This window comes from Scomber scombrus, chromosome 19 (genome assembly GCF_963691925.1).
Source record: "Scomber scombrus chromosome 19, fScoSco1.1, whole genome shotgun sequence".
In the NCBI taxonomy this organism is placed as follows: domain Eukaryota; kingdom Metazoa; phylum Chordata; class Actinopteri; order Scombriformes; family Scombridae; genus Scomber; species Scomber scombrus.
Genome location: NC_084988.1, coordinates 23,697,145 through 23,710,675, shown reverse-complemented (window position 1 = coordinate 23,710,675; position 13,531 = coordinate 23,697,145). Strand labels below are relative to the sequence as shown.

The following is a 13,531-nucleotide window of genomic DNA, read 5'->3' as shown; positions in this document are numbered from 1 at the left end:
TTTTTTCACCATCAGCTTTATCTTGTTTTACTGCAAAAACTAATAAAAAAGCATGCGCGACTAACATCACACTTTAGACATATGTCCAAACATGCCCGTATCTTCTTACAGTCAAAAGGCATGACGTTCAACTAAACTCAGGAAGCTGATGTTTGCAGACAGAACTGATACTTTCACGGATGAAACTAGCTTTCAGGCGTAATCCATTTTGCAAGGTGTGACATTTGGAATAATTTACTGCCTCATTGCATCTGATTAGCACTGGTGTTGATGCACTGTCAGCATTCCAAAACAGTGATAAGGCTGCCGGTGGGACAGCTTTAAATAAGATGATCATATCTTTGTTTATATCAAAGCAAAAGAGATAAAGGGGGGAAACAGAAAAATGAAGTCTGCACAGTACAGTATGTGGTGGTTTGTTACTCAAGAGGCAAACAGACTGTAGTGTATACCAGAGAGCTAGGAGCTGAGACTCAGCAGGTCACTGTGATGTTGACAAAGATGATGGAGTCACCTTTGATTACTGTATGTAAGCAAATGAAGGTAGTAGTGTAGTTGAATGATTGAATGAAAATCCATCTAACTGTTGATTGAGTCTCCTTTGAGCATATTTAACTCTTTCCCCCTCCAGGTGTCCAGTCCCAGGTTGTGACGGTCAGGGGCACGTGACGGGGAAGTACGCGTCTCACAGAAGTGCATCAGGATGTCCCATAGCAGCCAAGAGACAAAAGGACGGCTACATGAACGGCATCCAGTTCACGTGGAAGTCCGGCAAGACGGAGGGCATGGCCTGTCCAACGCCGGGCTGCGACGGCTCGGGTCACGTCAGCGGCAGTTTCCTCACACATCGGAGGTGGGTCTTCAGAACCTGGCTACAGCGCTAAATAACTGCTCTAACTTTATTATAACCAGAGGGTTTTTATATGTTTCTACTGTAGCCTGAATTTTCTGCCTTTTTATTCTTTCCTTCTATCATAAGAGTAGATAAATAAACACTACAGATTTATTGATCCTGTTTTACAACTCAGATGAGAAGATGAGAGAAGATGGAGATCAATGGTTTAGTTTAATTTACTTTACTTTACTTTTCTTAAGTTTAGTTTAGCTTCATTTAGTTTAGTTCACTTTGCCTTACTTTACTTTAGCTTATCTTTGATTAGTTTAGTTGATCTTAGCTTACCTTACTTTACTTTATTTCAGTTCAGCTTAGTCAGCTTCAGTTTGGTTTAATTTACTTTAGTTTAGTTGATCTTAGCTTAGCTTAGGTCAGTTCAGTTCAGTTTAGTTTACTTTAGTTTAGTTCAGTTCAGTTCAGCTTAATTTAGCTTAGCTTGGCTTAGTTCAGTTCGGTTCAGCTTAATTTAGTTTAGCTTGGCTTAGTTCAGTCCGGTTCAGCTTAATTTAGTTTAGCTTGGCTTAGTTCAGTCCGGTTCAGCTTAATTTAGCTTAGCTTGGCTTAGTTCAGTTTAGTTTAGTTCAGTTCAGCTTAATTTAGATTATTTTAGTTTAGTTCAGTTCAGTTCAGCTTAATTTAGCTTAGTTCAGTTCAGTTTAGCTTAATTTAGTTTAGCTTGGCTTAGTTTAGTTTAGTTCAGTTCAGTTCAATTTACTTCACTTTACTTCCGTTCAGCTTAATCTAGCCTAGCTTAGTTTAGTTCAGTTCAGTTCAATTCAGTTTAGTTTAGTTCATCTTAGCTTAATTTAGTGTACTTTAGTTTAGTTTAGTTCAGTTCACCTTAATTTAGTTTATTTCCATTCAGCTCAGTTTAGTTTAGTTTGCACAAATTTTTAAAAATAAATAAATAAAAGTTGAAGCCTCCACCTAAAAAATGTTCAAATTTCACAATGTTACAGAAAATAATATGAATACTACATAATACTACATAAAAGTGATGCGCTTTAGGTTTAAGGGGTATTCCCTCAATTTCACACCTTACAGAAGAGGTCATAGGGAGTGAGTGTTATGAGTAGAGAGGGGGGTACATAACAGGGAGTATTGTATATGATAGTTTAGCAATCTGGTAAGGTCCAGCACAAACGTGCTATTGGTTGTATTATGGGAGGAGTAGGATTCATTGTTTTTAAAACATACTGGAGACTAAATGTCACGATATGTCAACCTCTGCTGCATCCATGTTTTAATCTCTCTCTTGTGCGTCCTTCAATTTAAGTGCAGTACTAAATCCAGCAGTACCCCTTTACCCACTGACAATGATGGAATGTTCCTTCTTAACCTGCCGTTAAATGAAACACTGAATGTAGATCATGTGTGTAAACCAGAATATACTGACACAGTCCCCCCCCTCTTCTCGTTTCTTTCTCCAGTCTGTCGGGTTGTCCACGTGCCACCTCTGCCATGAGGAAAGCCAGGCTCTCCGGAGTGGAAATGCTAACAATAAAGCAGCAACGTGGCAGCATCGGTAACCACAACCACCACTCACCCACACAATACAGCCAATCAGGAACATGGATGTGGAATGATTTACTGAACAGAGTTCCAATTTCAGATAATAAGCCAATCAGGAGGGTGTGTGTATGCGGCGATCAGCGCCTGAGTAAAGGCCTAAATTGGAAATAAAGTGCCTTTCAGGGGTATGGTGTAAATAATGAGAAGAGTGGCTCCAATCTGGAGGAACAGGGCCGGCTTCAGTCGGCAGTAATCAAACATGGAATATCTGAGCTGGTCTGCGGTTGTGCGCTCCATCTGTTTTACTAACACTTCACCCTGGACTGCAGAGAATTTCAGCAGTTCATAAAGAGACGTGACGAGATCATAATGTAATTTGTCTGTGAGATTGTTGAGTCTTAATCAGCTAAAAATGACTGGCCTCAGTTCTATTGTAGAGGTGAAGACAGCGACTCACAATGTCCACCCAAATTCTTAGTTAGCTACTGAGTTTTATTATGTCATTTTTAATTACTCCACTCAAACATAAAGGCTGTTCATCTCATTTATAACCTCATTTATAACTGAGGCCTCGCAGTGACGTGTCAGTTCCTCCTCTGCAGGACTGGAGCATGAAGAGGACATCAAACAGCTCGATGAAGAAATCAAAGATTTAAGTGAATCAAATTCACAGGTGGAAGCGGACATGATCAAACTCAGAACACAGGTGAGCTGCTTCCTGTCCACTACATTCATTGCTCTGTGTTTTCATGCGTGTCTGACTCAGCAGTGGTGTGTGTAGCCGCCCGTTAGTACAAAAGCTGTACTGTAAATATCCTCCTCGCCTCCTCTCCTCAGATCACAACAATGGAGTCCAACCTGAAGTCCATAGAGGAGGAAAACAAGGTGATTGAACAGCAAAATGAATCTCTCCTGCATGAGCTGGCCAACCTCAGCCAGTCACTGATTAACAATTTAGCTAATGTCCAGCTCCCTCATATGGTAAGGGCCTCCAGGAACGGCAAGCCGGCAAGTTGTAGCATATAGCTAAAACCGTAGCATTATATCAGCTTAGTCATGTATTTGTGTATTTAGCCACAGTGCTATTGTGCATGCATAGTCTACAATGTGCTTGTCTTTCCAAACAGTGAGGGGGAGTTATGAGACGAGGCTTGATTGGACATGTAGATTTTTACAGTGGTAGCAATTCCAACAACTAAAATGATTTGCTACTTTCAACTGACAAAAAGTGAACACAGTATAGTTTATACTGAGGTTTTTGTCTGTGCTATAAAGAGGTATGATGGTTTAACACCTTCTTGTAACCGTAGTGGCTGTAAAGATTTCAAAGTGGTTGAAATATCAAAGCAAACTGATGTCTCATTGTCTTTGTGCGTCTGTATGTTTGTGTGTTTCAGGACCTGACAGTGTTTTTTATACAATAATCACTGACATATTATCCATGTGCTTCAAACACCTTATTCTCACTATCATTTTTCCTTTTTACTATTTAAGATAAAACATAAAGCATTACTTCCTGTAGCTAAGAGTTTCATAATAATCACACACTATTTAGTCTTATTTCACACATATTCTTGTTTCATGTCCTTTATGGTACCATATCTTGTAGCCTATCATAATGAGTCATTTAACATTCATTGACAAAGGAATGAATTAAACTTCACTTACACATCTATATCTAAGTGGCAAATCATTTTATATTCATATTCTCCTTTTATATTTCAGCAGTTTATTTTTTAAAGAAGATCTGAGGTGGCCCTAACTCTGTGTCTGTCTTAATGTCTGCATTCACTGTATTCATGTCCACCTTGTGTTAATACAGTTAATCCATGGTCGTCTGTATGTGATAGCAATACAGCCACCTAGTGTTTAAATATGAGAATAACCATCGTTTCTCAAAGTAAGCTAAAAGAAATTTTGTTCCTTCCTTTACTTCCATAGAAACCACTGGCACACAAAGAGCCTCCTCTGAGGAATAACAGCTGCTTACAGCTGCACCAGCAAGTAAGACAATGACTTATTACTCAGTTTCATGTTGTATTTCACTGTTTGAATCTTATACTCACTAATGTTGAGGCAAATCTTAAAAGAAATAAACTTAACTGCTAATAAATACTTATTGTTTGTTGTTTGTTTTTTTGGGGATTTATTTTTTGTTTCTTTGAATTGATTGTAAATTGATTTTAAAGGGTGGGATAGGACTGGAAAAGTTCCTTAATTCATCCTACACACTTTTCGAACATTGAATGTTTATTATTTTGTTGTTTATCAAAAACGTTGCTGTCATTTCTATTTTATGTTTCGCTGCCTATATATTTTATATAATATATATATTTTATATTTTGTTATTTTAACATGTTCAAATAAATAAAATAAACAATTTAACTTTAAGTACCTTTAAAAAAATGAATTGTTTTGGCCTTTCTTGGCTTCCATACATCATGCTTTACTCATGTGTTTCTCCTTTGACATGACTATGGATTATGCATGTCTCCTGTTGTTTGTTCTCGTTGGAGTAAAATGAATAATGAATAAGTAGTTTGTGACTTTGAATTGAACTTTGAAAACATCAGCTCATAGAAAAAGCTGCTTTTTTACCAGCAGATCATGTCTTCATGTTTTAGTGAGACACTCAACCCAGAAAAATGAATAGAATTGGACAAACCACCACATCTTCCTCTTTGAAATTTCAGATGAGAGGATGTGATGTTTTTTTTATGTGACATCTTTACCTCTGCTTCCCTCTAAATCGCCTACGTGTCGTGTGTTTCGATCCCGCAGGAGCCAATAAGCGAGCAGAACTTTGACGCCTACGTGACCACTCTAACGGATATGTACACAAACCAAGACCAGTACCAGAGCCCGGAAAACAAAGCCCTGTTGGAAAATATCAAGCAAGCTGTTCAAGGGATCCAAGTGTAACCATTCAGCAAAGGGAGATTTTTTTTTTGTTCCCCCAGCAGGTGTGGGTGGTGTATCAAAATCCACAGACAAAAAGGCAGTGACGGTTTGGTCTCCTTGGTTCGGTGCAGTAACTTATATAGTGTTATATATTCTAAATTCAATTCTTTCAAAAAAAGAGGTATTATGCTTAGAGAAGACCTCCAGATCATTTCTTTCTTTTCTTTTTCTTTTTGGGTCTTGCTTTGAGGAAGAACATAAAAAGAGTCAAAACCGCAAAAATAGTTTTTGAGGACATTCACATTTTGTACGTTTTCATATGAGCTGACATAGTGTCATGTAATGTTTCTAGCTGCTCATGTATGCACATTTTTAGTGTATATTTCTGAACAGTAAGCTAACGATAACGGAACGCGAGTTCTTTTTATTGCTTGACAACAAAAAGCATTTTAGATGAAAAAAAACAAGCTGAACTGGACAGTGGAATAAAAACGAGAACACCACAAGCAAGGAGGAAGCTACTTATATTTTCTCCTCACCGGGTGATTTTGGACTCAATGATTTTAGATGGGTTTTTTTCTCCTCTTTCTTCTTCTTCTACTTCTTCTTCTTCTTCTTCTTCTTGCGTGTAGATTGTTCAAGAGCAAGAACTGGTTTGCGAATCGCTTTATTTTCTGACGACGCTTGAGAAACATTTGTGTTTTTTTGTTTTGATGATGAGAAGAAAACAGCTGTAGGTGGGGGCATTTTTAACCGGTGCTGTAAATGAACCTGGAGAGGGTAAACTGACCTGACGTATGTATGAATGTATGTATGAACAGTTATATTGTAAACATCATTACACGGAAACCCGATGGTGGAAGTCCCATTATCTAGGAGAGCCAATTCATTCCTAGAGGAACACATCTGTGCGGTGCATGCATGTTCACATGCTCATCCTCAAATAATCTCAAATAGAAATGATGTGTAAAGACAATGACCTATAGAGACCACATTCTAGCCTTTCTAGTATCAAATCCGCTCAATTTCGAGACTCGCGTTGCTAGGATCAAGAAAAACGTCTCAGCAATATAATAACTAAATCATTTGTTTATAATAGGTACGGGATGCAATCTGCAAAGGAAAAAAAAAGGTTGGGTATATGCAATTTCTTGTTTATAAGCATAGTGGGGTAACATGAATCTTTTTAATATAGCCTATGTAAAATATTGATTTTTATACAAATCTTTTAATACAAAAAGTCTTTTTAAAAAAGGAGGAAGGGAACCTGGACATTGAGTTTTAGAAGTGAAAGTATATGAGTTCCACTTTTTTTCTGTACGATTTTGCACAGGGACACCTTCGTTTCCATGTTTTGATGTTCTTACAGGAAATAAAACAGCAGTACCCGAGAGCCTGAGAGGAGGGTTTCAGAGGGTTTTGTAAAGAGTATTTATAGAGTATGACAGCGGGACTTACAGGGTCACTGTCCCCACTTATGTGCCAGTAGACTATTTGCACTTGTCCTTGAAGATATTATCCTTACGTACGGCAGCGTGCAATTTTTCCAGGTGACCTCTTTGGCACACGATTGGAGCAACCAACTGCTTGGAGCCACTGTAGGTGTGGATTTAGTACCACTGAAAGAGGAAGAACAGGGACTTGAAATCAGAAAAGAGGATGATTATAACCATAGCAGTTATATTGTAGGCTATTATCAAGTGTAAAAACATTAACAATGTTCTTTCATTTTTTGCTATGTTTTAGGAAGATGAAGTTATCCCCCAGCAGCACTTTATATCTAATCACTGTACAAATGATTAAGTAGTCAATCAATTCAAGGTTTAAAAAAAAAAAAGCAGATGAAAACGAAGGCCTGGTGAAAACAAGACCTTCGAGGGGTGATACAATCCAGCATCACGCCCATATGCCTGACTTGTATGCACCCCTCCATTCTGTTGTTCTAGTTGTTAGCGATCATGTTCAGAATTTGCCTTTTTGAGAGCTAATGCAAAAGGTGCTTGTCATTCACCTGATTGAATCTCATCTATTGTACTTTACTGTCCTCTTTCAGGACTCTACTACCCATCATCCATGACTGCATACGCCTTTTTCCACCGCATCGTGTCTGCAGCTTTTTGCCAATATAGTAATGCTTCAGTAGAGTAATAGCTAGTACCAGTTTTTTAAATTAATTCTCATTATCAGTAAAAATGGAAAAAGGGATTATTAAAGCACAAACCAGCTGCTCATCTGATGTTGGTACATAAATAACAAACCTGAAAAGAGTTATCTGTGACTATCTATAGGGAACACAAAAGGGTTGTCACATATTTAGAATGCTGACTTTTCATATAAATTATTGTGAATTCATCAGAGTTTATTATTTTATTTGAGCCATTTAATTTTGAGATTGATTTCAGTGACCATTAACAAAGACAGGATTTTGTATAAACTATTGTGCTCTCTGTGAAACTGAAGTTTGATTTATTTTTGTACTACACAGCATGGATTTGTTGACATTTTAATTTTGCTATAAATGTGTGAGATCACAAGTTGCTGTGATATTTCATTTATAAATTGTGAACTTTGTACAATTTTTGTCATGCTGGATGTTGACACATCTTACTCTGAATAAAGAAAAAAATGTGTTGCCAGAGGCCTGTAAAAATGACTTCTTTGGACTTGTTTTGTGTAACCATTCTCCACAATCTACAGGATTCATCATTTATTGTTGCAGTGAACTTTTCCACCAGCAGATGTCAGCAAACCCAAACTATGCAGGACTCAAATACACCACAGGTATGCCAAAATTACATCTAGCAGAATGGATATGGCAGAAATGGAATATAATATTCATAAGTATGTTTTAATTACTTAGTGAAAATAAGAATACTTGTATTTTCATTACTTCAGAATGAGCCCTTTATATACTGTAGGGTGTGGGTCCTCTTCTGTGGAGCCCACCGTGTTTCTATGGAAGCCCAGGACAGACAAACCAATTTTGCAATCTGCAAAATCACCACTAGTTGCCACTGAATCCTACATACTGCACCTTTAACTGATTTGTAAGCTCTACTAATGCTGCCTCTCCTATTTGACCCTCAAATGATCTTTTTGTTGCTGTTAATCTCAATAGGAAAACCATTAAACTAAACTACAATTTCCCACGTTGTATTTAAATACCTTTGTGTGACCGGCTTCTTAATTAAGATGAAGATGCAGCTCATTCAAAATTGCGATTCAGTCAAGATGCTCATCTTCACAATAGAGCCATTATAGAAGGCTACAAGGCCCTGCTCCATATTAATCGTTCCATCCCTCATTCCACTACATCTTAAAAGAGTACCTACACTACCTGTGATGATCAACTCAATAGTCTTTTGTTAGACACAGAGACACATGTCTTTCAAACTGCACCCCCCCCCTCTTTTGTGACTCAAACTTTCTTAAAAAGTTGAAAATATCTTCAAGCCAATGCTGAGTTTATTCCAGTGATGTCAGACTTTTTCACAGGCTCAACAGTCCTCCCAGTAACTTCCCATATAAAACCAGTGAGATACTCATTTCCCAGGGCAGTCTAATTATTAGTGCAGAGATACTTTTTTATTATTTTGATTCTACACTGGATTGAGACTGAAATATTGACTTTGATGTTAATAGGGTAGACAGTAGTCTGTATAGTCCTGTTAAATTATAGTATATGGCCATAATTAAAATTGTATTATCACTGGACTAGTCTGTGCCCGGAATAACTTGTAGACATTGTCAGTGTTTTAAATGAGAAAGTGTATTTAGATTTAAATACTCAAATGCAGTTTGTCCAGTTCAAATGCAGACCTGCTGCAAGTGGCATGTGCTACTTATTTGTTTGTTTATTTGTTCTGTTTTTCCCCAATAATTGTCTAGACTTCTGTGCTGTATTGTAACATGAGAGAGTTCCTAATGATGTCTTCATCATTTCCATTCACCAGGTCGTCTCTACTTGTACTCTTACTTGGATTAGGTGGGGAGCATACTTAAGTGTCTGAGTTCAAGCATACCTACCTTGTCACTTCTTTTATTTTATTTGCTTCTTTTTTTTCTTCTTGTTCCATCGGTGGGTTGTTCGAGCTTCGCTGTGCAAAAAGATGTATGTGCAGAATTTGACACTAAAAGGCAGTTTTCCCATTCATTTGCTGAAAGTGGAAAGTTTCTCTGAGCTCATTGAAAATCAGAGTTTAATGGGTGTGCCTATGAGCATTTGTGACATCACAGCAAGTTTGGCAGCCAGTCCTGGTACAATATTCAACTTACACAATTGTGATGTGGAATCTTGAAGCACTTTGTATTTAGTAGTGTAGAGGCAGACAGGGGATGAGGGGATACAGAGGGGTACGAAAGTATTAAAAGGTATCAAAGGTATCCAACTGGAGACAACGATCAAAGAGTCTTTCATCAAGAAGAGTCTCTCATCAGGAAGAGTCTTCAGGCTGACTTCTCTGAGGTAAGATCTAGTTTATTATCTCCTCTGTGTATATAGTGCACACCACTAGAGGGTGCACTCGAACTCATTCCCCTCCTTAACCACCATGCACATAATCCTCATCTTCTTTCAGCTTCTGGACTGACGTTCTACTTTTGAAGAGGCTGATGTCTCCGACCACTATCAGAAAAATCTATCGAGATCCATATATCAACAGGTGGGTGCTATCCTTTTCACCCTTGTCATTTCTCACTGTTTATATATGGGTCAATGACGTATAAGGATTTAGAACAGCTCAATTGTAGAATAATAAAAACAAGCATATCTAATGCAGTAGTTCAAACATTCAGAATGTTGTGTACCTGAAGCTCCATATTATACATTTGAAATTAAGTGATTTTAGTGGGTTTTTCAAGATTAATTGGCACTGGCTTTTAAAAAGAGTCATGTGGTGCGACCACAATTCATCTTGAAATAAATTAATTTACTTAACACGCTTCACATCTTTTTTTACAAGTTTTCAGTAATATAAAGTGTTTGGAAACAAAGTATTTGCATTTTTTTTTAAATCTTTGTAAATGATGGTCTTTTATTTATATAAGACATTTCAAGATGAATCATGGTCGCACCAAATGACTTTTTTTTCAGGCCAATGCCAATTAATCTTGAAAAACCCCCATTAAAATCACTTTCAAATTGTAATATGAATTGTCAGGTACACAACATTCTGAATGTTTGAACTACTGCATTAGATATGCTTGTTTTTATTATTTAAAATTGAGTTGTTGAAAATCCTTATACGTCATTGACCCATATATATAATGCTGAGGTGAACATGCACTCGTAAGGCAGAGTGTCACCTGCACTCTGGCTTACCCTGACAAATATCCACAGATCCCACATTCACAAACTGACACAAGAACAACATTAGAAGGAGCTTTTTGACAGTGGCATCAGTCGTCAAGTCTCAGTTTATCATCATGAACAACATCTAGCCAGTCGACATCAAAACTGTCCAAATCATGGAGAGGTTAAGGAATAAATCTGAAATGTGCACATCACACTGAGAAGATGTTTCACAACACATTTGAGAGCAGAGAGAAACTCTTCATCTGAGCTGTCAACAATGTGTGTAATATATGAATGTGCTCTGGGAGTGTTTCCTGTCCTCCTCCCAGGCTACAGCTCACAAAGCAGCATCAACTAGCACGCACATAGTGTTATATTGTTCCACATGAACCTCCGGGGCTGCATCTGACAACTCCGCCTGGAGTAGACAAGTATTGTTCTCTATCAGTAATTCATGAATCTTATTCATTCATCAGAATAGCGTTGGCAGTATTATGAATCATTTATCAGCGTGCAAAGATTCCTAAAATATGAACATACTGTAGCTGATTGGCACTTGAATTCGACTCAATGTTAGATTTAGTTCAGGCACAAATTATTATTCAAAGTAAACATGTCTGGAGTGAATCTATACTTAATCTGCAAATATTAACTAAATGAATGGAGAGAAGTAAGTCGACAGAATGTGTTGATTTATCAGAATATACTGAAACAATGCTTCCCCTGTTGATCGGTGCCTCCATTGTGTCATGCTGTGGAAAACACTAACAATAGCAGTGGGATAGCATTGTTAGCAGTGGAAATGATAACAATAACACAGCAGCGTGCCAGCAACAACCACAATGCTACACAATCAGAAACAAGGAGATGCAATGATACTTAAGAGATTTCCAGATGATCGACCAATCACAAGGCTGGATGTCAGTCTATTTACAGGCAGTACAGTTTCTGAATGAATCCTTTATAGTAGTCAAACTGAAGGTCCTAAGTATTCACATATTTATCTTATATAGGTATTTAAAATTACCTTTTTAAAAGTCACTTTTTCTAATGTGATAGCCTACTACAAAATTAATATTAATTGTCTCAAGCCTGTAGAGTTCACTTTGTATCGTGTGTATAGATATTGGGTGTTATTCCTACATTTACCACCAGATGTCAGTAAAGCCAAACTAATACTAAAGGAAGGCTGCGATGTGTGAATGACATCATGACTTGATGTTAATGTTAAAGCTTATTAAAATAGTTTTGGGATGACAACTGATGTGTTCAAATGTTTAACATCACTATACATGTGCGGTGATGTATAGTGATAGTCCTCTCTGATTGGTGCACCAGTTGGACAGTATACTGCACGCACACCTGTGATTAATCCAAACGTAATTAGCCCTCCAGTCAGAAGTTAAAAGTGAGCACAGCTGGCATTATTAGTCAAGAGAAAGGTAGGTTCAAGTGCTTTTGGGACTTAATAAAAACATATAGCTTACAGCGGGGACCCTGCCTTCACCAGGGGCCCCGGTCTCTGCCAAGGGCCCTCCGAACTAACTGAATGTGTAAGCTTCCTTTGCGTTCCTTTCTTCATTTTTGTCATACCGTTTTAAGATCCAGCACCTAAAGGCAGCTTTCACAGCAGACATTTCAACATGTCAGGACAAGCGCAGGTCTAATTATTAATATCATTAATAAATGTATTAAATGTAGGTATGCCAGTTGGTGGACTCTGATATTGTGCATGCTGGCTTACTAGCACAACCTGCTTTAACTAGTGAACTGTAACTGAACCCTTGTGGTTTAAAGTAAATAGACCTATATGTGGGAGTACTTCAATATTGGGCTATATATCATATATATATCATAAAACAATTTGAACTGAAGTTGGCTCCCCTTTCACCATGTCCAACATTAATAGGGGAGACCGGGGCTTGTTGTCACACTGGTAAATTGTCACATTGCAATTATCTTCTCAACCAGAGGGCGCAACTAAAAAGTGGAATACTAGTTTTCTTCCTTTACATGGTCAGGTGTCATGTCCTGTGTGAGAGGAGAATAGCACATTGTGAGCTGAGATGAGCACCAATTAATCATTTTGCACAACCCAAAGTAAAAAATATCAACTTGATATATTTCAAAATAAGCTTCTTTCAGGTAAAAATCCTAACAGTGATAAATGGATTTTCCAGTTGTTGGATGTATGGCCACATTTCAGGACTGGTTTAAACTTCATAATTTTTGTAGTTCAATTCGATCTGGAATTTTGAGTTTAATTAAGGTAAAACAGGCATTTGAGGCTGAGAGCCATAGCCTACATGCCAGCAGTTCCTAAGGACTTTAATCCAGTGCATGTTGCATCATATGTTGTGTTAACGTTTGTTCAATGGCCATGTTCAATGACTTTTTGAAACTCAATGATAAACATTGTCTGTGCCTGACTTCAATGTTCACTTTCAAGTAAAAAAAAAAAGAACAACAATAATTTTGTCCTGGTTTAATTAGTTGGAAAATCCAGTGTGACATCTTACCCCATATAATGAGACAACTTACCCGATGGTGGGGCAACATGTCACATGTTCACACTCTCCAGTTAATTGCCTATAACTCTGCACTGACACAAGATATGAAAATGACATGAATACAAAATATATACCTGAGACTTTGGTCTTTGTTCCAAGAAATATATAAGAGTGTAAAAAGTGTGACAACAAGCCCCGGTCTCCCCTACTGCTTACACATGAGTGCATCAGTATGAAAAAAAAACAATATTCACATAAAATTCTTATTTTACTGTTAGGTACTTTTACTTTGATAGCATCATAATACTTGAAACTTTGCTGGTGATGCTTTCATACTTTCAGTAAAGTAAGATTTTGAATTGATTTTCTTGTGATGGAACAGGCTTTGTTCAATGTGGTATTTTGCACAAGTGAGGGAAC

The 13,531-nt window shown here is 37.5% G+C and overlaps 1 protein-coding gene across 1 annotated transcript in view; it reads left to right on the top strand.

Annotated features, from left to right (window-relative positions):
- myt1lb (myelin transcription factor 1-like, b) overlaps positions 1-5,329 on the top strand; it is a 46,188-nt gene extending 40,859 nt beyond the window's left edge. Inside the window, exons 16-21 of the mRNA XM_062439807.1 lie at positions 632-853; positions 2,326-2,420; positions 3,010-3,113; positions 3,245-3,388; positions 4,349-4,411; positions 5,189-5,329. Of these exons, the coding sequence (XP_062295791.1) occupies positions 632-853; positions 2,326-2,420; positions 3,010-3,113; positions 3,245-3,388; positions 4,349-4,411; positions 5,189-5,329 (769 nt within the window). The remainder of the gene's footprint in view (positions 1-631; positions 854-2,325; positions 2,421-3,009; positions 3,114-3,244; positions 3,389-4,348; positions 4,412-5,188) is intronic.
- The last annotated feature ends 8,202 nt before the right edge of the window (positions 5,330-13,531 follow it).